This window comes from Chanos chanos, chromosome 16 (assembly GCF_902362185.1).
Source record: "Chanos chanos chromosome 16, fChaCha1.1, whole genome shotgun sequence".
In the NCBI taxonomy this organism is placed as follows: Eukaryota; Metazoa; Chordata; class Actinopteri; order Gonorynchiformes; family Chanidae; genus Chanos; species Chanos chanos.
In genome coordinates this window covers 10,773,492-10,798,795 of record NC_044510.1, presented here as the reverse complement: position 1 = coordinate 10,798,795, position 25,304 = coordinate 10,773,492, and the positions used below count along the sequence as shown (strand labels likewise).

The 25,304-nt window shown below is 41.9% G+C and overlaps 1 protein-coding gene across 1 annotated transcript; it reads right to left on the bottom strand.

Annotated features, from left to right (window-relative positions):
- Positions 1 to 3,824: 3,824 nt before the first annotated feature.
- On the bottom strand, positions 3,825 to 24,980 carry col1a1a (collagen, type I, alpha 1a). The gene is made up of 51 exons (XM_030793388.1): positions 24,799 to 24,980; positions 23,033 to 23,224; positions 22,460 to 22,482; positions 22,196 to 22,231; positions 21,219 to 21,311; positions 20,651 to 20,722; positions 20,372 to 20,416; positions 19,874 to 19,927; positions 19,218 to 19,271; positions 18,858 to 18,911; positions 18,427 to 18,480; positions 18,274 to 18,327; positions 18,139 to 18,183; positions 17,811 to 17,864; positions 17,226 to 17,270; positions 16,967 to 17,020; positions 16,297 to 16,395; positions 16,149 to 16,193; positions 15,893 to 15,991; positions 15,658 to 15,711; positions 15,227 to 15,334; positions 14,861 to 14,914; positions 14,424 to 14,522; positions 14,221 to 14,274; positions 13,518 to 13,616; positions 13,094 to 13,147; positions 12,876 to 12,929; positions 12,446 to 12,499; positions 12,286 to 12,339; positions 11,604 to 11,648; positions 11,410 to 11,508; positions 10,974 to 11,081; positions 10,475 to 10,582; positions 10,310 to 10,363; positions 9,993 to 10,046; positions 9,621 to 9,728; positions 9,354 to 9,407; positions 9,115 to 9,168; positions 8,757 to 8,918; positions 8,412 to 8,519; positions 7,983 to 8,090; positions 7,792 to 7,845; positions 7,560 to 7,667; positions 7,394 to 7,447; positions 7,188 to 7,295; positions 6,911 to 6,964; positions 6,616 to 6,723; positions 6,248 to 6,527; positions 5,927 to 6,117; positions 5,565 to 5,807; positions 3,825 to 5,260 (listed from the first exon to the last, which is right to left on the bottom strand). The coding sequence occupies exons 1-51, from the start codon at positions 24,878 to 24,880 to the stop codon at positions 5,114 to 5,116; spliced, it is 4,347 nt and encodes a 1,448-aa protein (XP_030649248.1). The 5' UTR covers positions 24,881 to 24,980; the 3' UTR covers positions 3,825 to 5,113.
- Between the last annotated feature and the right edge of the window lie 324 nt (positions 24,981 to 25,304).

Here is a 25,304-nt window from a genome sequence, read left to right as displayed (position 1 = left end):
GCCCTCTTGATTTCCCTACTAACATACAAAAGTGACGCCTGCTCTCGCTCACTAGCTCGCTACCGCTTCGCTCGCCCCCTCCTCTCATCACCACGAGCATATGGCATCACAGGTTTAATTAACCCTTCCTGCCGAGCAGTAAAAAGGCGTCTCAGTTAAAACATTCGACCTTCAGTTACGAAAAGTATGCTACATGTGAATTTATAGCAACCAGCGAGTTCACCGTGTCTGGTACAAAGTATAAGAATAGAATACTTGTATATAAGCACATGGAAACATACATGCGTACGTAGATATATACAAATAAGGTTATAGGTCTACCAACGTTGTAACCAATTGGTGGAGGAAAATTCCTCTAAAATGTAAAATTTGGAGGCAGATTTTTAAATTAGCATACAATCTTCTTTCTGTTATATAGCCTATAGGCCTAGTTTAAACCTAGAGAACTGTTTTGTCAGGGCGATTTTAAATGCTTCCATATACTCAATACAATTTTCGTTTTCTCCTTTGTCATAATACAGCCGAACAGAATATACAGTGGATTCAGAGCCTATAAAAAGTCTTGTGTGAATGCATCTGTCTTCCGGCGACCTCGTGAGGAAAAACAGAGAAATAATGTGGACTGTATCTTCTTAAAAGCTGCCGTGTGTCTTAACATAAGGCTAATTGAAACCACTTGTCGTTGTTTAAAGAAAAAGCACGGGCTCCTTCTTTACAGTGAATCAGTTCAAATCATTGCGATGCCCGACAGTTAGTCGAGACACACTGACCTATTTTGCTAGAATTTACAGCTCCAACTTGCAGGCTTTGGCAGAGGAAGCGCGACGACCAGCGGCAGGCCAAGCAAATTTATCTACATCCCGTGCTGCCTTGAAAAACGTCTCAGCTGACTGCTCCACCGTATTACACCACTCTTAAAAGCATGGCATCGTGCCTCTGAGGGGTGTAATGACGGAGTTATAGCGAGTCCACTGTTGCGGAATGCAACTGTTTGTGTCAGCTATTCGAGTGAACTTCCAGTTTCCATTTTCTGCTAGTAAAGGGTTAAAGGGATTTCAGCTCCTATGCATCGCAGAAAGACTGTAAAAGATGAAATATTCGAGTGTATCTTGCCACACATTAACATGGCTTAATCTCTGTTGTGAACGTTAGGCTACTTCATCTTTTGTATTTTCGCACTATTAGGCTATTCATTTAATATTATTAACTGTGTATGTCGTGCTTGGAGACTGTAGGAGCAAAAAGTAGGACTACGCTGCTTAATGATTAATTCTAGCGAGATTTTAAGTGCTAACAACTCTCTCGTTATTTTACTTAACGAGAGCAACCCCCCCCCCCCAAAAACAAACAAACAAACAAAAAAAACAACAACCCAAGAATATAAGAGTATAGAAAAGTTTCTGCGCGACCTACCATACTCCCATGAAGAGCTGATATAAATGTTCCTTGAACTGCTGTTGTTAAGGAAAGCAGTCGTGTCAGAATACAAATACAAACTTGGTAGTGTTGATTTTCAATTAAACATTTCCTGAGGCGTTATTCTGCATCCTAGAACACTTATAATTACTCGCGTGAAGGCGTTATTTTCCAGTGCTTTCATAATAATAGTGGGCTATTTACATTGGTGAGTGTTGACTTACAATACAGGCTATTGCCACTGAAAGGACTCATTCACAGTGGGATAATGCATTACAAACTTTCTGTGAAGTTTAACTCTGATGAATTCTCAGTGTGTGCCTCGCCAGCAGAAATAAGAGTATTTCAATGTTAAACCTGAGATGCTATCTCAGGTGAACATAAACTAGCCATGGCACTCATGGGTTGAACTAGAAGAATGTGAATTTGTATAAAAGTAGCTACATTTTCTCAAAGATAGAAAAGACTCCTTTATAGACTGCGGCACGCTCTTCACGCAAAGCTGTGCAGTTTCCATGGCAACATTGGTATTACGGTCACCTGTGGACGCACCGTCACAGTGACCCAGATTTCCTACGCGGTCCCTGTTGTCTCGCTGCCTCCATGGGTCCACCTGGTAGCAGAGAATAACAACTGTATTACAAACTCCTTTTTGTTAGTTACACATCATGTGATTTTGATAGCCACAGGAGCAGCATGTAGGGCTATTTACGTTTCAGAGCACGTGACAAATAGATACGTTCCCTCGCGTTATGATAATATGCCAAACAAGGGAATAGTAGCTAATTAAACGGTCTCAGTTCGGATTTAAACATTAAAGAGAGTCAGGTGCGAAATACAGCCGAAACCATTTAATGCTCACACTTCTTGCTAAAATGTAAAAATTGGTTTAAAATGTTCTCGTTTCCAGTACGAGACATGGACATAAACTGCAGGATAAACAGTTAATTTAGGCATAGACTATTGTTATAAAATATTTCTTCTTTGGGTCGTAAGAATAATTAAATCATGTATACTTGTCATGTATATAATGTTTCTGGAGGTGATTACATTTTAAAGTGATATTTAAAGGTGTGTCAGTTTTTCTTATGAGCATATAAACGATTTCCTCCTTTCCGCATTCTTGCTTTACTGCATAGCCTACTGTCGATAATAGACCGGTCGCAAAGATGCATTATGAACAATTAAAAGCGGAAATGCTATTGCGCATGATTTAGATATACACACTTATTTTTCTGTTCAATGACAAGATTAAACTGAAGAACACTGCTGATCTCTTCGAATGATACTTCGATACTGTTTTTTTTACTAAACAGTAGCCTAGTTGTGACCGCTTGTGACCGAGTATTGTCCGATATCAACCACTAGGTGGAGATAAACGTCTTTCAAATAAATGAGCTGATGTTTCTCCAATCAACCTAGCATGGCTAAGGCTTGAAAATTGTTTAAGAGAACTACGCGTAGCTGACATTAAAACTCAAGAAAAATAACCTACACATTTACACGCTGAAAACACACAGAACGGAAATGGGTGTAGGTCCTAGTTCGTCCACCAGGTAGGACATCCCCCAGTTTCCCCAGACTTCACATACCTTTGCAGACAATGGGCCTCTTGTGTCAAGAAACCTCGGGTCCACTTGAGCCCTCCATATCTGTTATTCGGTGGCTGGCTACACGAGTGAACAGGCGAATTTCATCCGAAGTGGTCAGAAGAAAACGAAATGACAACGGATTATAAGAAAATATATGCACAGAAGTTGACATCACCGATATAAAACGTTGCATTTTTTTGTATTTTAAATGTTTTAAGTTCGCATGGTCTGTGGATGAATATGGCTTTCAGAGCTCAGTAACCTCGATGACATGGAACAAAGTTTAGTACAAAGTTTTACAGCTGTACCATCCAGCGAGGGCAGGCCAGTCCTCAGTTTGTTTCGCCAGTCACTATCCTTCCAAAATCTCTGTGAATGGAATATTCCCTCCTCATGGAATAATATATTTTTTATGAACGTCAGTTGCAATTTTAAGTTTGGGAATGAGAGCTGGATTAATTCATTCAAAGGACGCGCAGTTTTGTCTTAAGAGGAAATCGAAACTTAGGGCAGCCGCAGGCTCATGTGAAAATCACTGCAGAAGACCCGTGTTTTAAATTCCAGGTACAGTATCATCTGTTTCTTTGCTTTAACCATGGAAAATGTCCCAGCTTCTTATGTAAAACGCCAGCGAGAGTTGTCTTGACGGTGCCATATGATGAGATGTGCTTGATAAAAAAAGACAAAACAAAATAAAACAAAACAAAAGAAAACAAAACAAAACGAAAAACAGTTATATGAGACAAGCGTTTCTGAGATTTTCTTTAATCTTCCTTTCAGTCAAAACAACTGTAACAGGTGCAAGCTGTGCTTCATTCAAGTCCATTGGGCAATCAGGGATAAGTCAAGATCACTTCTGACAAACATAAGGTCGACCACTCAACATGCTTTATTTCAGCATTCAAAATAATTAAAAACATCTCAAATTATTATACATATACAAAATAGGTACAGATCCTCTTGTTTTAATCCCCCTATGGTGTGTCTGCGTCTCTCATTAGTGTAGGACTTTTCTATTTTCCCCTGTTTCCAATTCTTTTTTCTAAAACCCTCGGTAAACAAAACATAACAAAACAAATTGTGGTACAAAAGGGAAAGAAAGGGTATTGCTGGAAGCAACTGGACAACAAAAGGGAAGATTTTGTTTTTTTTTAAAGAAATCAAAAGACAACAACCAAAAAGTGTCAAGAAGTTGTTTGGGGAAAAACAGACTCATTAAATCCACCTGTTTACTCTACACTAGAAGACTGGTTGAATCACAGCTAAGGCATAACCCCCTTAACCAAGGTGCTACTGTTAAGCTCTGAACATACATTTAAAGACAAAAGATATCTGTTACAACTGGGCAGCAAGATTTTGTGGTTTCTTAGCACCAAAGGCCCTGCAAGCAAGAGTAACAACAATACATTACTTTAAAAATGCAAAACTCATATACATCTTACTCACAGGACCTCATGAAGAAATAGCACCTTTTGCAGTTGTTACTTGCTCTTTCAACCATACTCATGCTGTGCAAAATCCTAGCCTGGTGTTAACACTAAGCATGTGTTTTTTTTCTGAGGTAGCCATAAGATATCAAAATTAAATTGCATCCCTGTCTCTACTCCTGGTCACAATGTGACTTTTGAAGGAACAATGGCATTTGGTTTCAGTTGGTTACTTGTCCTGATGGGTAGAACAACAAGACACTTTACTGTCATTTTACACATTTATTTAACACCTGAAAAATGGTACAAAGCATTTGTTTTTTTCTTTTCATTGTCCTTCTGCAGTGATAAAAAGTCACCTGTATCTGATTGAATTTTTTTTTTAACTCCAGGGGGACTTTACACTTTAGAGTATATATTATTTTCTTGTTGCCAGTGAAACAAATAAGTCTTTTACAGTATCCTTGGTGGAGGTGATGGTAAAATAGTGGTCCCAAAAAGCTTGATATCACACAACCACTGTCTTCTGTAGCGCAGTTTTAAGCAAGTGGACCATTTGGACAGCCAAATCGAACTCTAGGGTGTTTTAAATGCATAGAAAAGGTTTTAGAGAGATGACTGCTAGAAAAAAAAAAACACACGCACACACACAAACAATTTCAAGTCCAGATTTCTTTTCTACAAGAAGCAGACTGGGCCAACTTCAATGCCAAATTCCTGGTTGGGTGCACCAACGTCCATAGGAGCGATGTCAATAATAGGCAGACGGGATGTTTTTGTTGTTTTGTAGTCGATGACTGTCTTGCCCCATGCACCGGTGTGTGACTGCATAGATGGAAGAGAAAAGAGAGTCAGAATCAACTAATGCATTAATAAATGAGAGTACACCCTCTAAAGATGAGGATATAAATGATAAAAAATATTTATAATACTATTCAGACCCTGCTCAGAATGTGCTGTGAGTGCAACTGTACGATTAAGGGGCTTTTAGGTGTTACTCATTCAGTTTCCAAAAATGGACAGTTTAATTAAAGAGAAACCTTTTCACTGTGAGGTTAACAAGTCACATAGCCAACTAGAAAAGGCAAAAAGAGATTGAGTGAGATCATTCATGTTGAATGGGACATACCGTGCAGCCATCCTCAGTGACGCTGTATGTGAAGCGGCTGTTGCCCTCGGCTCTGATCTCGATCTCGTTGGAGCCCTGCAGCAGCAGAGCCTTCTTGAGGTTGCCAGTTTGCTGGTCCATGTAGGCAATGCTGTTCTTGCAGTTGTATGTGATGTTCTGGGAGGCCTCAGTGGACATGAGACGCAGGAAGGTGAGCTGGATGTTGACATCCTCAGTCTTGGAGCCCTCGCCACCATATTCGAACTAAGAAGGAGAGAGAGAAGCAGTAATGAGCAAATGTTGTCAAAGAGAAAATGCTGCAGGTTGACCACACAAGAATTCAGAGATGCTTGTTTCAGTGCTGTGGGAGGTAGAGCACTCACTTGGAAGCCATCGGTCATGGTCTCGCCGAACCAGACGTGTTTCTTCTCCTTGATGTTCTTGCTTGTGTACCAGTTCTTCTTGGGAATCTCGGCCTGTGTTGGGTAGACGCAGGTCTCGCCGGTTTCCATGTTGCAGTATACCTTGATAGCATCCTGTGTGCAGCCCTGGTCAGGGTCAATCCAGTACTCGCCTGTTTACAGGACAGGAGAAGGAGCGTAAGACTTCACTAACAAGAGTGAGCATTTTAGTATTCCAAAAAAATGGACAGAGTTGTGGGCTTGGTAGAAACAGTGCTGATGGGACTGCTCTGATTGACATACCACTCTTCCAGTCAGGATGGCACATCTTCAGGTCGCGGCAGGTGCGAGCAGGGTTCTTCTTAGTACCCTCGGGGCTGCGGATGCTCTCAATCTGTTGGCTCAGGGACTTGAGGGTAGTGTCAACCTCCAGGTCACGGTCACGCAGCACATTGGCATCATCAGCACGGAAGAGACGGAGAGGATCAGGGGCCTTCTCCTGGGGCTGAGCAATGAAACCGATGTCGAATCCACCACCAGAGGGTCCTGGAGGTCCTGGGGGTCCGGGAGGTCCAGGAGGACCCTACACCATTGAGAAAAATGGAATTGAAGGCTGTATTCTGTGTCTTTTGGTGAGATACTTGGGATATGTTATTTAACAGGCAACTTACAGCAGGTCCAATTTCACCATTGCGACCACGTGGTCCAGGAGGTCCAATAGGGCCAGGCAGTCCACTCATTCCATCCTTACCAGGGCTACCAGCAGCTCCAGAGGGTCCCTTGAAGACAAATAGAGAATTTTCATGATATCTCAGAACGGAAGTTACCCAACACCATGTACAACAGCAAGGGAACCTGCTATACATTGTCTACTAATCGCAGCCATACATCTGTCTTTATTATGCTGCATACAGAAATGCCATTCGTTATATTTGTTAAGATCAGAGAGACATCATGAATACTCACTCTTGGTCCAGCGGGGCCAGCAGCACCAGCAGGTCCAGGGTCACCAGAGGGTCCCTATGGGTGTGGCATATTGTGTCTTTTATCCACATCATATAAGTGTCATTGAAATACTTGAGAAATAGAAAGCTGTGGTGGCACTGGGACATTCAAAGACATCTTTAAAGGAGTGACTCAGAGGAACAGCGCTTTTAGCTTCTTTATGGAGAGTTATACAGACAAATGTGATTATTACTGTACATTATCGTATGGAGCAGCAAGATGTATGAGAGTCACTTACAGGAGGTCCTGGGGGTCCCTGCATACCAGTGAAACCTCTGTGTCCCTTCATGCCTCTCTCTCCAGCCTCTCCAGTCTCACCCTTGTCACCACGTGGTCCAGCGGGTCCCTGTGGAAAGAAGCTTTTGCTAAGTACAAAATGTATTATTTTTGAGGATTGAAGAACAAATTATCTGGTAGTATAAGATTAAGGAAAAATTATCTTACAGCAGGGCCACGGGGACCAGAGGGGCCAGCAGCGCCGGCGGGACCAGCAGGTCCCTAAAGAGACAAAACAGATGTACATATATTAGAGGTACCCATTCTGACGTTCTGCGACACTGCCAACATAGAGAAGATCTGACTAGAGAAGTCCTAGGTTAGGGACACTCACAGCCTCTCCACGGTCACCAGTCTTTCCAGCAGGGCCAACAGGTCCAGGAGCACCAGGGGGTCCGGGAGCACCAGGAGCACCAGCAGCACCAGTCTCACCACGGTCACCCTATGATGGCAGAGAGAGAGATACAATATAAATCTAAGAGCAACAGTCATGTGTTTATCTTTCTTCATGTGACTGCTTTATGGCATACTGAAATGGAAATTTGTAGAGAATGAGTTCAGCTCACCTTGGGGCCAGGAGCACCATCGCGACCAGCAGAACCCTCACCACCAGGAGTACCCTGAAGGAGACAAATACTCAGTGGTTACATTGCTGCATCCTATGTGAACTACTCTGAGGTCAAACCAACAAGAGCAAACAGGTGTAAATAGAAGTGCCTCTGGAGAGGTGCATAGGTGTTTTGTATAAGTATCTTACCTCACGTCCAGGCTCGCCAGGTGGTCCAGCAAGTCCAGGAGGTCCAATTGGTCCAGGAGGTCCACGCTCACCAGAGGGGCCACCAGGTCCCTGTTTGCCAGGCTCTCCCTTTTGGATGACAAAGAATAAAATTTAAATTCAAAGAAATCATTCTTAACTGTTATTTAATTAGAGCTGGGATATATCAGTTACCAGTCTACCAGACTTACAAGGAACTCATCAATATCTGTGGAGACTTTGATCAGCACAATACGAAATATATGGCCGTCCTGTTTTAGTTCGCTTGAAAAGTGCAGCAATAAGATAAGGGATTTGTCAGTAATGAATGGAAGCTTGTCCATAATCATTTGTGGCATTATACCTGCTCTAAAGTCTCTCAAATATTGGCTGATGTCTTAAGGTCAAAATTCAGTCAAGAAGGCTACTTACAGATGGGCCAGGGAGACCAGGGAAACCACGCTCGCCTCTCTGTCCAGGAAGACCAACAATACCACGCTGTCCAGCAAGACCCTGAGGTCCAGGGATACCAGCAGGACCCTATAGATGAGAGATTAAAGACAGCATTTTGATGCACCTGCCTCAACATTATGGATATCAGTAGATCTTCATACATTTCATGATTCTTGCTGGATTAGTGTTATTTTCTTGGCTGCATACAGAATCCACAAATAATGTGGATCGGTGCAAATCTGTTTATCATAACATGTGACTCCTAAGTTTTCCAATTGCCAAGATTGTCCTAAGTCTAAGTAATGAGCAGAATGATAGACTTACAGGGGGACCCTCACCACCAGGAGCTCCCTTCTCACCAGGAGCACCAGGAGGTCCGGCAGCACCAATCTCACCAGGGCGACCAGCAGGACCAGTCTCACCACGGTTGCCTTTAGCGCCTTCTTTTCCAGCGATTCCAGGGGCTCCGGGTGGGCCAGGGTTACCCTGATAGAGAATGAAAAAAAGTAAAAATCAGGTTTGTTGAGCAGCTCTGTAGTCACAAACATGGGTCAGATATAAATAAAGGCCAAAGATTTTATTTACTTGTGTGCAGCTGAGGTGTAGGAATATGATATTGTCAGGTTATGTAAATATATATAAAAGATTTTATATATAGGAGACTTGAAGGAGTAGTACATACAGCAGGGCCGGGAGGTCCAACTCTGCCAGCAGCACCAGGGAAACCAGTAGCACCCTAAACAAAATGATATAGAAATCTATTAGGTTAAGTCCTCCCTTCTATTTTTGGCTGCACATACAGAATAATAACATCTCACAGAAAAATTAAACATTTTATGATACAGCCAGCTGAAATGTATGGTGTCTGTACAAATATTGTAAAATTATCTGGATTAAGAGGATTGGGAAAAGAATACTCACAGGAGGACCAGCAGCACCGCGAGCACCTTTAGGTCCAGTAGAACCAACGGGACCCTATAAATAAATATTGTATATATCACAAGTTATGAGGAGATGGAAATTGCTCTTGATTACAAACATTATAGTATCTTAGGGATATATTTGATTTATGAACACAAATAATTCCTGTTATTTAAGATATTCTCATTAGCTTTTTGTAAACACTAGCACACACAATGTGAGGTCCTCTAACATATGTCTTGACACAGTAGCTCTGGTTGAATTTACCTGAGGTCCAGGGGCACCAGTGGGTCCGGCAGGTCCAGGAGGTCCAGCATCACCCTTGGCACCATTGTCACCAGGCTCACCCTTAGCACCAGGCTGACCATCAGCACCCTATATGAAAGAAATATACTGGCTGTTGATGGACCGTCCCGTTTCGGAAGTGTGCAAACTTTGTAAAGATAGTCTTGCATACATGAATATTATCAACACTGGCATTATCAGCTTGTAGTGCATGTTGATGGTTTATGGTACATGCCAGTCATCAGAATTGTTCAGCATGATGACAGTATTTGGTTGATTGAGTGTGAGAGGTTTGGTGAGGCTCTGAGCAAGTGCATATTAAATATAGGTTATAAAGTGGATGAATGAACTTACAGGAGGTCCAGCAAATCCAGCAGGTCCTGGAGCACCAGCCTCACCACGCTCGCCCTAGTGGAATGGAGAAAACAGTTACTTATATGAACATAAAAAGTGTCAATATGGTGCACGTCTGTAGTTATTTTCAGTCACACAATGGTGTCTAAATGTATGGATTTATGTCATTACTGTGGATCAGTTGCAGAACTCCTACTGTGAGAAAAATTGAATATGAATGAATGATAAGAATTAGCAATTCTTGCTTATTGTTCTGATGAAACACGTGTGTTGATGTGTAACGAAGATGGTATGTGTCAAAGGATGAAGTTACTCACAGGGGGGCCACGGGCACCAGTGGGTCCAACAGGTCCACCAGGTCCAGTCTCACCCTGAATAGAGAAAGAGAAGAGACAGACACTTAGCAGCAGTAGTCATGATCTAATTTGTGTTATACCAAAGGATTAATATTGAGGCACATGTCAAAACCATGGGAGACATACCTTGTCACCAGGAACACCAGCAGGGCCAGGAGGTCCAATGGGGCCAGTCATACCACGGATACCATCCTTGCCAGCAGCACCATCAGCACCCTTGGCACCTTGGTCACCCTGTGAGGAGAAACAATATGACATATGTAATTAGAAACTGATCCCCCACTCTACACATAAGGTTTCAGCAGAGCCAGGCAGCTTCTGATTGCTAACTTGATTTGGTGCTATGGTAATCATTGGAGATGTTACAGTTTATTTCAGCTGCTTGGAGTACCTTATACTGATTCATACTATGATCGTGTAATATGCTGTGTTTAAAATGTTATACTCAATTCCATTTTCATTTTAGGGTATGCTTTTCTAGTGTCTGTGCAGCCATGGAAACTTCACACAGTATTTTGTAGTGTGTTGTTAGCTGAGTAAGGTTCAGTTCATACTGAGCTGAAGAACTCATGATTAAAAAGTGTATGTGCTGACTAGGATGAGGAAGTACAGGGATGGCACTTACTCTGTCACCCTTGAGTCCAGGCAGGCCAGCAGCGCCACGCTCACCGGGCATTCCCTGGAGACCAGGAGGACCCTGAGCACCGGGGGCACCTGGAGCACCAACATCACCCTGGAGAGAGGGAGGAAGAGGAACAGGTGGATGAGGGGACGAATGAGTGATCGTAATGCCTTCATTGTCATACCTGCACTTAACATGCTCGAGAAGTCTACAGATATCAGTTGTGCAGATCTGAATTCGCATACATGTTGCGATGATGTTCAAAGAATTGTATTTCAGCGCAGCTGATAAGGGCTGAGCTGGAATATCATGGTAGACCACACTCTGAAGACATCCCTTTAACAATCTGAGGGGTCTTTGCCACTCACTAAGTTAGTAATTGACCTTAGTACTCTTGGAGTGGGTGATGAAGTGGCATTTGAGGACACATGACACTCACCTTGGCACCATCGTTACCAGCAGAACCAGGAGAACCACGGGCACCAGCAGGACCAGAAGGTCCAGGGGCACCACGCTCACCAGGGAAACCTCTGTCACCCTAGGGAGGAGAATTGGGAGAAAGGCCATCACATCTGGGTCATTACACAAATTCAGGACTGTGAAGATTGTCTTTGTCACCAAGGAGACACTCACTCTTGATCCAGCAGGTCCAGGGGCTCCAGCCTCACCAGGCAGACCCTACAGTAAATAAGGCAGAGGATTAATTGTTGTGGAAATTCACAGTTGAGTTGTCCCTTACATGATATATGGATTGCAAAATCAGTAAGTCTGTAACTTCCTGTTATCCTTTATATTGAGGAGTGACAAATACGTGATCGGGTTTCTGAAATTGAGAATTGCACTACTGGTGATCATTTGAGGTTAATTAAAGCATGCTAAGCGGACAATCCTTCTAGCACATTATCATCATGATGTTCAAGGTTTTGGGTGCATCGTTCCAAAATTTTCTTCAGTATGCTTAAAATGGTATTGAGCCGTTAGAATTAAAGTAGTATGTTGCAGAGTAGCATATTCTGTATGGTAGTATTGTAACATTTAAAGGCCTGCCAAGTTTGGGTCTCAAACATGGCTCTTTCTTGCCAATGTGGACTGCAATGGTACTGTGTATGTGAAGGCAGGGATTTGTTTTGCGTGGTTGCTGAAGAGTTGCTGTTTATTCCATTTTAATACATTCTTTCAAATTTGTGTAGCTGGACCGAATACATTATTTTTAAACACTGTACTATATGCTTAATGATTTATACTTCATGTATAAAAACTGGCACATGAATTTTCAAGGCAAGTTTTGGAAAGGGCCGAATGATCATTAGCTCACCTGCTCACCGGGCTTGCCACTCTCACCAGTAGCACCCTGAGGTCCAGGCAGACCCTGTTGCAGAGAAGGAAAAGATTATGAAAATGACCTACCAGACTAGGAAATGGACTGAGAATTATTGACTAAGATGGCTGAGGATTATATGAGAAAGGAAACTAACCTGGAATCCAGGAGGACCAGTAGGTCCCTGCTCTCCTCTCTCACCAGCAGGTCCCTTAAAAGAAGAACAAAAACCTCTTGAGATATGATCGACAATAAACAGATACTAAAAAGACAACAAATCAAACACAGAAATAGCTAAATAGCTATAATAACTAAGTTTTGAGTGTAATTGCTTTGTTATAATTGGTGAAATCGCAGAATTATCTTCTGTCCTCATGTGTCTGGATTTTAGTAATAGACAGTCCAGAAGAACCAGTGCAGATTTCAGACAGCTTTAGCTGAACTGGAGTTGTATCAGCTGCTTTGTTTCAACTACTTTGGATACTATCTTAAAGTGAAGAAACTTATATATGATAATTAGCTGAGTGACTGAAATCAAAATATGGATACATGTGATGCATTGTGGAATGCTAGATGAGGTTACTCACAGCAGGACCTGGAGCACCAGGAGCACCAACATCACCATCTTTACCAGGGGCACCCTAGAGAAAGAACAACAGAGAAACTTAAATATTTAGACATCGAACAAGTTGTCCTTAAAATCTTTACTAGAAGTATGCTGAAGATTTGTGAGTGGACTATTTGTGAGAGCAATATTTATATTCTGGCATAATTTCTTTTGATTTTTCTTAAGTTAGGTACTTACAGTAGCACCAACAGGTCCCATCACACCTCTCTCACCGGGTTTGCCAGCCTCACCCTTAAATAATTAAGGGAAAAACTCATCAACTGACCGAATCCCTCATACATTTTATTTCATCAACTGAAAACCACTAACTCAACTCTTAGGGAAAAAAGAGAAAGCACAGTAATTGGCATAAAAATAAGTCTCTATTCAGCTTTCTCTTTGCTGTACTTTGCTGTTTCTGTCTCATGACCTCTGAAGAACTATTGTGTTTCTCTCTTTTGCTTAGTGATCCAGTACTGTTGATCAAGTGGAAGTGGTAGTTGTTTAACATAGCTGGTAAAGTTAGGGATATATTCTCTTTCCTGCTCCTGCATGTGAAACACTATTAGTATTTCACCTTGTCATCTAGAAAAAAAAAGAGTAGCGTATGCAGCATACTTACAGCAGCACCCTTTGGTCCTGGGAATCCCATGACACCAGGCTGACCTCTGGATCCAGCAGGGCCTGGAGGTCCAGGGCGGCCATCTTGTCCAGGAGCACCCTGTCAGATATAGAAGACAGGATTGATCAGTCAGTTTGTCTCAGTTTCTCACTGTGCAAATTTGATTGGGTAAAGAGGTATGTTTCTACAACTATTTCACTGTGTTGTAATATTAATGACCCCCCCACCTTTTTTCCTTTTCATTAGATATGTGCAATATGAACACAAGATCTAATACAGAGGTTTTCTGGTAGTTCACTATACTTCACTGCATGGTGGCATCTCAGGCAGTTCATCTCATTTGGTACGAACTGTGTAAGCTATATTGGGATTCTGTGGTTGTTTCAAATGAGTCATACTGCACAAGGCTTTCAATGCAGCCATGAGATTTTTTTTTGGCTTGATTCTGAAACCATTTTGTGCATCTGTGAGATCAGTATATTATACCAAGAAGAGAATAAGAATGCTGTGATGTCTATCCTATGGCCAGTTTATTTGCTATACCATAGGTAGTGTTTTGTGATGGAACACCCTGATGTGTGTGAACGGTAGATTTAAATCCTATAGCTTGGTAGTGATGCAGTACATGAGATAACAGGTGCAATCTTATTGGGTGTTGTGTTGTGAGGCTTGTGTACTTTGTTGTATTGTTCTGATTACTTACAGCAGGTCCCGTCTTGCCATCAGGTCCAGGGCTACCAGGACTACCAGTCATACCCTGGCATGAGTAGAGAGCAGAAGGCCAGAAACAGGTCAGAAATTGGGACAAATCAATAATGCTGAACAGAACAGAGACTGTCATTAATTAACAGAGGCATTCAGTTGTAAAGGACAGAGGAGAAAGTTATCAGACAAGTTCTTACTCACCTTAGATCCAGGCATACCAGGCTCGCCATTGCGGCCAGGCTCACCAGTGGCACCCTTAGGTCCAACAACTCCAGGGCCACCACGCTCACCAGGGGCACCCTGTTAGAAAGAGAATGAGATTAAGAATGTTAATATTAGTTTCATCAAAATAAAATGCAAGATATTTTCTCATTTCAGTTTAAAGTGAGATCTAGTACTGTGAGATAAAGTAGAGTCATAATCTTTTTTTGATGAAATGAGGTCTGGTAGCATTTAGGTAAGATGCCATGTGTATGTGATGTGAAAAGTGTGGTGTGTGCGTATGTGACGATGAAAAATGTGTAGATTCTCTATTTGTGCAATTAACAGTTAATAAAACCACTTTACTGTAGGAGTTCAACAGATATGCAGAGTAAAATTCGCAAATGCTTTAACCTCCTGGTGTAGACTAGACTCACCTTAGGGCCAGCGCCTCCATCAGCACCAGGGAAACCACGGGCACCTGGAGCACCCTGTGAAGAAGAGAATAAGAGGAAATCCTCAACATGGCATCCATGTAGAAATATGACCTCTGTGGCATTAACCCTTAATCATCATTACACATTCAGAGTGTCTTTACTTAGTTACACATGTGTCTGTAATTAGTATGGAGGAATGGTATCCTTGCTAATACTGTGACCACAACATCCGGTGTATAATTTTATAGGCAGGTACCTTTGCATGTTACTTTTTTTGATACATCAGCCATTTGATACATCAGCCAAGTCAAGAGTTATTGAAGAGGTCGTGAATGTGGAAAAAAAACAAGCGAGAGAAAAACATACACGCTCTCCAGGGGCTCCACGGGAACCAACAGCACCGGGCTCACCACGGGGTCCTCTCTTGCCCTCTTCGCCAGCAGGGCCAGGGGGGCCTTGAACTCCAGGAGGACCCTGGGTAGAAAAGAGAAGTGATGGTTAGGCCAGTTGTCATTATGCTGAAACACAATTCAAAGGCAGAATACAGAGGCATATTTTGGTGTGGCAGGTAAAATGGATACAGTCCACCAGACTGTGAGATAATTACTTGGCTTGAGGAATAGCATATAGGATACCTTATAGCATGCCAGATGTAAGGATGTATTGAGCAAAATGTTTGAAAACACTGTCATTGTATCATCCCGCTGCCATTTACAATGTCAGCAAGTATTGCCAGTTTGTAGTATGGTGAGCAGTATAGTCCAAAACGACAGAAAAGGGGGAGTATGTGAACTTACAGATTCTCCCTTGGCACCGGCTTCTCCTTTGGCTCCAGGGGCACCAACCTCACCCTGTGCAACAGATAGTAAAAGCATTGGTATAAGATAGCAGATAAAATGGCTCACCTTCTGACATATTTTTTCAGTGAGACCACATTAAGCATTTTAATGCAACTTTAAAAATTTAAAATGCAGTAAATTCATAAAAATTGGAGTAATATACACAGGGCATATAAACACAGTGGAAACTTACAGTGTTACCCTTGGGGCCAGGGGCACCAGCAGCTCCAGATGGTCCAGGAGGACCACGAGGTCCAGGGAAGCCAGGAGCACCAGCAATACCAGGGGCGCCCTGTAGGTGGCAGCAGAGATATAGAACAGTTTATTCATCTTTGACACTTAGTATAGAACATGTGATAAGTTAAAATAAAAGCAACAACAAACACTGAAAACAAAACAATCAGTATGGCTCTATTTATTCATGGCAACTTATCAATTTATATACTTACAGGAGCTCCCTTTGCACCAGGGGCACCATCAGCTCCATTGTTTCCCTGTATAGAGAGGAGAAGAGAAAGGTGAAGAGGTCAGGATTTAAATTTTGGAACCATAAGGTGCTCTAACAGAAAAATACATTTTTGGGGACAGTCAACTCACAGCAGGTCCAGCTGCACCAGCGGGGCCAGGGTTACCAGGCTCTCCACGGGCTCCCTGGGGTCCCTCACCACCACGAGCTCCCTGTGGGCCAACCTCTCCCTGAAAGATACAGAGAGTAGATATTAAGGTGACAAAGCTCACATGACCATGCCTGATGCCCACTGAAGATTGTGTTGATTTTGATCCCAAATCTGAATAAGACTGTCTGAAAAGGAGGTTCAGAAAAAAAGATAAATGTAAAAGAGAAAAACAAAACTAATAAGATCTTCGACTGTTTCCTGAGATTCAACATCTTCCATTGTAATTTTAGCATGTCATGTGATGTCATGGGTTATTATTTTCTACAGATGCTCTGGAGCATTAATGAAGTATGTAAGATGGAGGATTTGGGTGACTGTAACTTCAATCACATGATCCACCTTGCCTAATGTAGCTTAAAGCACTCTAACCTAGAGGCAGCATTTTTAACCTCACTTAACATCTAACCCAATGAACTCAATAGAGATACATGGAGGTCCCTGAAATGGCTGAGGTTTCTACAATATCTGTGTGTCATGGCTCCCAACAACCTCCATAACAGCTCAAGTGATACTTGGTGGAAAGTTTACCATCTTGTCTGAGATCAAAGTTCATGATCTGTTGGTGAAGCCAGGTTCAGAAGCATGCTTACCTTAGCTCCGGGGGCACCAGGGAATCCTGGGGGACCAGCAGGGCCAGTTGGACCCTAGGATACAAAAGAAGGCAAAATGACAGAGCTTAGTATAAGTGTATGTCAAAACAAAGAATTTGATTGACTCCTTTGTGAATTGCTATGTTAACCAGGAAGGATGAAAGACTTTGTGGGGTCCAGTTATTTACAATTATGAGTAACTGAGTAGATTTTATGTAAAAAAGTTAGAATTCAATCAGCTGTGTTCATGACTACTTACAGGAGGACCAGCAGCACCAGCGGCACCATCGTTACCACGAGCACCCTAAAAAATAGGGAAGTAGACAGAGATTAGTGCCAAAATTGTGATATTTCAGTGCTATGTTCAGAAAATGCATCATTGAGTCAAGATAGTCAAGAACTCATTTACAGACAGAATCTGTAGATATCTGTAGACATAACATATCAAAAGTGTCACATTGTAGTTCTCAGTGTCATCCATGACTTTAGAATCGTGGGCCAGTGATGTCAAATAATGTTGCATTCTCATGTGTGGAAGAATCTAGGCTCTTATTCATTAGCATATGGCCTTGTTGTCACTTAAATAGTTTGTGACACATAGACAAGCAGTCCTCCATATGGAGAATACACTTATGAACCATGTGATTATTAGGGTGAAGCTGGTTTAGCTAAAACTGGTTTTGAGGAGTCTCTGTGGTCTATGTTTTGGTGGGTCAGATGGTACAGTGCTGAACAATGGTACTGTTTCATACCAGTGCATAACAAAATCAAACCTAAACGAATTCTGTAGCGAAATGTTATTAGGAGATTTGAAGTGTTGTCTTGAGGAGGCTTAGTTACTCACAGCAGCTCCAGGAGGACCAGCACGGCCTCTCTCACCAGGGAGACCACGAGGACCCTGGGAAATGGAGGAGAAGGATGTTATTAACATAGCTGCCATTTTTGAGTCCTATACTACAACAAATTCTGATGAATTCTTGACATATTGTGTTTGTGCAACTTTATATGCAGTAAAGACTGAAACATTTCCTCTATACACTTACAAATTGCATTGACAAAGCCTCTTTTAATAACTTAGTATTTCTATGCTATGATTTATCTTAAATTCTGGATAACTCTTTGTTAACTGAACTGGAAATTTAAGGACTGATAGGCAGAGTTGTATCTCTTACCATGGCTCCAGGGGCACCGTTCTCTCCAGGGGCACCAGCCTCTCCCTATGGGACAGATAAGGTGGTTTAATGTAGTGCATGTTGGGAAATGTAGTTGAAATAGGCAAAAAATAAAAATATATAATCAATGGTCACCTTAGGTCCAGCAGGGCCAGTATCTCCCTTGGCTCCATCTAGACCACTGAATCCCTGAGAGAGAGAGAAAATAGAAAGAAAAGATTTAGAAGCTGGTCAAAAGTGACATCTGATCAATCAGAAAAAGCCACCTTTATGGTGATGGACACTCACTCTGTGTCCTTTGATTCCGGGAAGTCCAGGAGTTCCGGGGAACCCACGAGCACCCTACAGAGAAAGAAAGAAAAGTAATCAATTATAAATGGCAATGGTTTGAACTTCATTGGAACTTGTTGTTTAGTTAGTGTTGGTTACACAATATTGTATTGAAAACCTACTAAATGATTCTTATACAATTGTTATTGTTATAATAATGAAACTGTTGTTCACCAGGGTGATTTGTGCCCTAAATGCCCCTATGCTCAAGGACATTGTTTTGCCCTGTTTAAATGAAGATCAAGTTCTTCTATTTTCTCAAGAGTTAAGACATTTCATAAATATTACTCTGCTCAGGTCTGCCTAAAAGTAGGTTCCATTATATATGGTGTGAATTTGATAACGTAAATGAATCTTGAAAGGAACAGTTGTCCCATAGAACGACTCACCTGTGGCCCAGAGGGACCACGCTCACCGGGACGACCAGGCTTGCCAGACTCACCCTGGAGAGGAAGCAAGGAAGAGAAGAAAGGGAAGACAGAAAGAGAAGCAATATAACGAGAGTTAGATACTGGACATACCCTGTCAGAGTGAGAAAACAGTTTGACAGTCTACCCATTGTCTCCTCAGTAGGGAGTGGTCTAAAAGCTCTTACTGGCTTTGTTACTAATGGTCGTTTACAGTCCTCCCCCTGTTTGCTCTTATCTAAAACATGCTAAGTAAATAAATCTCTATGGTTTTCAAAAAGGAACTGTGCTTTACATTGTCATGGGACAAAATATAAAGTGAAAGTAAACGGTGTAACTCACATCTTCTCCGTTCTTTCCAGGAGGCCCAGCTGCCCCACGGGGACCCATTGGACCCTGCAGAAGACCAGCACAAATATGTTGGTTAGAAAAATATATGTGTGTGTGTGTGTGTGTGTGTGTGCGTACGAGTGTGTGTGTGGGAGAAAGAGACAGAGAGAGAGAGAGAGAGAGAGAGAGAAAGAGAGAGAATGTCTGTATAAGTGTGCAGACACAAGTCTCAAATTCAATGTAACATGGTCTAAGTGTCAGTTGGACTGTAGATTATGTTGTCTCTTGGGTAACATGAACCTGATAAACTTGAAAAACAATACTAACATGACACAAACCAAGGCTTATAAGCCCCTCAAAACTCTGGTTTAGTCAGTCACCACTGCTCTGAAAACATTTCTTTTTTATGTTTGCAGTGATGGTGCTGAAGTCACCGTTCATGATAATGTTCACCTCTTGACCTCAAATCTATACAATCTTTTAGTACAATCTCCTGCATATTACAAAACAAAAGTTGAAAACTTAAAGTTGATCCACTGACCAGGCATTAGAGAGCGCTCAACAATGTATGGGATATAATGGATGTCATGTAGTGTGTGTGTGTGTGTGTGTTTATGTGAGTGTGCACGTGTGTGTGTTTTTGTGGCACTGAAGATGAAGATACTCACAGGTGCACCAGCCTCACCAGGCTCACCAGGGGGGCCAGTAAAGCCTTGGGGTCCCTACAATAGAGAGCAGAGAGCACTAATTAAACTTTGGAACACCAACAAGATTTCACTTATAATAGCTCACAACTAATGTTGAACCCATGGGAAAACATTGAATCAGATAGCTCGAATATTTAAAATAGGCATGGTAATAAAATGACCTATTTAATGAAAAGCTGTACAAGCATCTGTATAAGCAGTAGTTTCTTTAAGGTGGCTGAGTTTATAGAGGCTTCTATGTACAGCCTTATGTGCTGAAAATCTTAAGTGACACAGCGGTTCTGCTGAGACCATATGCCGTGTAACACACAAATATTAGTCCCAACTAGCCCAGGACAACATATCCTGGAGGACTCCAAATCCCAGAATGCAACTTTATCAGTAGGTTATGGCAAACTGGATTTAAAACCAAGATCTGCTCAGGATTATGAGATAAACAGTAGATGAAAGAATACTTACGCTAGGTCCAGGAGGTCCAGGAGGACCACGGGGACCCATGGGGCCCTATAAGAGGCACAGAGAAGAAGAGAGTCAAAACCTAAATCAGCCACTCTCTGATTGAGGCATTACAATTACTGTGTAAGTGTATGTAGGTAGATTGAGTGAGTATACAAATGTGAATTGACAGTGATGTAACCATGCATTAACGTCTCTGAAACACAGACTGGTGAAGCCTAGGTTTACAGAGTTAGTATGTGTATTCCCTGTGTGTGACGGTGTGTGTTTCTGGATCCGTACCATGGGGCCTGGGATGGGCATGGCACCACCAGATTTCTCATCGTATCCGCCAGCCATCTGAGGAGAAAAGTTCTGTAGGGAGGGATAGAGAGGTTGGGTAGAAAAAGTTAGTTTCTGGATTCTCCATATTATTTTTGTGTAGAAGCATACCACTTAGAGCATCGCTCAGGCATAAATAAATCCAAGGCATTTAGAAGGTGCTAACTTAAAGATCTACGCTAAGAGAGTCAGAGTTGCACAGATTGTACGTACGAAAATAGTTTGACTGATTCACTCGGATTTTCTGACAATCTCGCAACTCTCTACTCTCTCTGAACTACTCAGGTTAGAGCCCTGGTTGCTGCTGTCCAGTCAAACTGGTGCTGAAATGTAACAACACACCAATCTGGTAAGAACCATGGTGAGGGCTCATTTCACGAATATCGCCCTGGGGCTCTATCCAGAGCATGTCCAGATCATTTAAGTCTCCTTAAAGTATTTCCCTAAAGGGGTCTGTCCCAACTGGTTTGGTCCTGTTCGTAAATCCAGTGGGATTTCTCTCCCTTCTTTTCTGGAATGATTTACTTACTCCGCCAAGGCCAGGGGGTCCAGGGGGGCCTGGTGGTCCAGGAAGGCCGGGCTGTCCGGGAATTCCGTCATTGCCGGGAGGTCCAGGTGGTCCCTGATTAAAAGAGAGAGAAGATTAGAAAGAGCAATACTTTGAGTGATTGCTGACACTAGACGTGATAATAAAATCAGATAATGATGGTGGGTATGATAATGGTGTTGAGTAAGATACAATAGAGTGGAATGTTTATGACTGTTTATGATGTTTATACTTATGATTACATATTGATCATGGATACACCTGCCTGCTCAACCTCCTGCTCGAACAGACAGCTGATTAATGTGTTTAGTCAGTCTGTTTACTTATTGATTTGTTTGTGAAAGTGACAACTGGTAATTATTTCTCCATCCACTTCTCACTATCACCCTATCCATATGTCACTATCAGTTTCTCAAAAAATGATTTTATAACGAGCATATAACAACAGTAGTTGTTTTCAGAATTTCCGATCATCTGATCCACTTGCTTTTTGAACACGAAACTTATCTTTTTTAAGGGATTGAGTTAGCTTCATTAATGTACATCAGCCTGATGTATCAAAACAGTTTTGCACAAAAATATTTGGTCAAAAAAAAAAAATAAATAAAAAAAAAGCACGTTATGTTCAAACAAACTCCATCACACGGCACTGATAAAACTAGGTTAAAAACAGAATAAGTTCATGTAAATATCTAAGTAAACAATGGAGAAACAGCACATCTTATCTAGTGTTGACTGACTGTAAGTGCCTTGATAAATAAATGCGTATGACAGGGTTCAAATTTCATATTTCTATATGTGGCTTACACTCACCTAACAAGACTAGTTGCTGGGCCTAAGCTGTACAACAGATATTATGACTGTAGTTTGGAAGCATGACTAGACCTAAATGTGTAAAGACAGATATCAAAATTATCCTAGCAACACATTGTCATGGAAATAAAAGAAACAAAACCTACCCTCTCACCCTTCTCACCGGGCACACCCCTGGGTCCCTGTGAGGAGACAGAATAGGAGAGAGAGCTAAATTGTGAGGCTGCAATAAAACCTCAAAATGATATGTATCTGTGGCTAATATATCTGAAAACTAAACAGAAAATGTTTTTAAAAGTTGTAAAATGTTTCTCAGCCAACTACTCTATGTATGATCAAAATCATATTAGATTATATAGTTATATCTTAAAATGACTAATAAACCCATATACTGTAAAACAACACTTTACCTCAACAGAGGGCCCCTGCGGCTCTATAAGGGTAACAGAATAAACAAAGAAAAGTATTAGAATCTAGTAAACAAACAAAAACTTAACATAAAAAATGTCAGTTATTTGAGAAATGTTGTATTTTAAAGACATTTCTCCAGATAGCAAACGAAACAGCAACATAACACCCCTTGTTTGACAGCCCGTGGTGACCACAGAATGACAAAACGTCATTTCCAATTTTAAGGGGGGGGGGGGGGGGGGGGGGGGGGGCTCGGTGGGGGAGGGGAGGCTTAAATTTCGGCCAATTAGAAGTAAGATCACAGATGTTGATAACAACTTGTAATCCAATAAGGGTCACTGGTGTGACGCTGGACAGGTGAAAATAAAGGAAATCCAGGGGTCATAACTGCGGTTTATCCTTCCTCGTTTGTCCTTGCTCACAGCCCCCCCCCCCCCCCCCCCCCCCCCCCCCCTCCCCAAAATACGGAATGTACTGTCTGTTCTGTTGTGCTCCCCCCAGGATTGCAGGTTGCATAAAGTGAGTTCTTTTGGGCAAAATCGAGATGGTGAATTAGAACCAGATCTGCGTACCATCGTCAGGGCAGACTGGGCAGCATTCATCATGGGGAATCACTGGGTTGGGGCAGTCAGATGTGTCCTCGCAAATAACGTCGTCGCACATGACGGTACCGCTGTCACAGACGCAAATCTGGCATGGTTCTGGTTTCCAGACATCCCTGTCGTTGTACACTTGGCCGTCCAACGTGCAGCTGCCGTCTGTGCCTGGATAAGAAAGAGGGAATATGCGAGTGTGGTTTGAAAATGGTTTGAGTCCTCTCGAATATGTGTCCCGTACTAGACTTGACCTGGAATTGTGAGGTTTAGGCAGTAAGTTTGATCGATGGAGCAGATTTAGTAGCCTACACTAGAAGATTGCTCATTTGAACGTTTTCCTTTCAGCCCTTTTATACACTTATTATGTTTTTCACTGCTTTTCCACCCCTGAATGTAATCAAATGAGGAAAAATGTAAACAGGTTATCAGAGTTGGTATCGTTTTCAGCGCTGGGAACATACACCTACCCCGGTATATATTTCCAGTATCATAAAATATTTAAAAGAAACGCGTTCCTGCCAAAGCAGTAAAGAGGGGACGAGACTAATTAATTATTTTAGTGACTTTAATGTTGTGTGCATTACTTCAATTGTCTCTAGGTGGCGCGTCGTGCTATGATCATATCCCGTCACTCAGAACAGAGCTCAAGGAAATTTTCCACGTCTTCTGTGGTTTACTGCCCATTATGAAATAATCGAAAACCGTCCTCTTGGCAACGACTCACGTTTTCCTTTAGTGGAAAGTCTGCGAAGTCCACATGTGTTTTCAATTACCATAAAAAGTAAAAGGGGTGGGGTGGGGGTCTTCTATAGCAATTGCTGAAATACGCAGTTATAGACTGACTCACAAGATGGCGCACTTGTACTGTATTCTGCCTAGGTACCACTTCAACCTCCTAAACTTTTATGATGGAGACAAATGTCTAGACCTTATCCTCAATCATCAAAAGAGTTTGATATGATTCTCATTCTTTTTGTTAAAAAGAGCTTTTCAACATTATTATGGCGGTTAGGCACACTTTAACAGCAGAACAGCGAACATCAGGCGCTTTTTATTTATTAAGAATTCTCCAAACGCTCCAGAAAAGTTTCACATTATCTCATCTGAGAAATATATTCCTTTCAGTAATACATGTACAGATATATGATTGACCACCACATCTAACTAGGGTAACTATTTTGTCCTGTATTTCACTTGGAAAACGATTCTCTCAAGCCATGTCTATTTGCTTCCAAACTAAAAAAAAAGCAAACGAACAAAAAACAAAAACAAAATATATTTCGCTGTCGCCACTGTGGTCAGTATTCCATTTAATAAAATCTGCGTTGCAGAAGACAAGACATTTGGAAGAATATACTCCTTAATCTCTTGCCTGTCTCTCTATCAAAGTTTTTGCAGCTGTTAGCTCGAGGACATCGAACAGCGCGTGAATGCAAGAGTTCTGAAACCTGTGCCAACTTGCCTCTAAAGGCTCGCGCAAGCATGCAAAGGCCCATCACTACAGATGCTCATCCAGAATATTCAAACCTTTTTCTCAGTTAAAAGCCGAACGCTGACTGCACGTAAAAGACGCGCAGAATAGTTTTTTATTCAGTAATAGCCTATACAAACTGCACCTGTGAATAGTATTTCCCTGAGGGAAGTCAGTACATCATCTACCTCATCTAATTTTAAACCATTGCTCCTTGAAAAGCGTGAATAGTGGTGGAGAAGTTAAACAGAAAAAAACTCCCAAAACTTACGATCATCCTCGCCTTGACCCCTTGCCAAAAGCACTGTGGCGCTGAGCAACAGCGCTAGCCGAATATCCACAAAGCTGAACATGTCTAAATATTAGACATGTAGACTCTTTGAGGCGAGGGAAGTTCTTTTTTTCCTTTAGACTCCAATCATACACGGTAGGGTCCGGTCTTCTGTGACTCCAATCCAGACCCCAGCAGAAACTCCCTACTGCCTAAACGAACTTTTTGCCCTGGCTTTTATACTCCAAACCTTTGGGGTGGTCCTGGGCGCACCAGATAATTCAGGCATGTTCGCATTCAATAGGAAAGGTCCCTCCTTCAGCAGACAGAGAGGGGCTGTCTTAAGAACTTTTTTTCACGCTAACATCTTAAGAAACTTGATCTTTCAGAGAAAAGGTGATGGTGTCGTTAAAAAAACATCACATCTTTTAGTCCCAGCCGACAGAGAGCCGTGGCATAGCCAACAGCTTTGTTAGCCAGGCCGGTAATTTTTCACAAGGGTACAT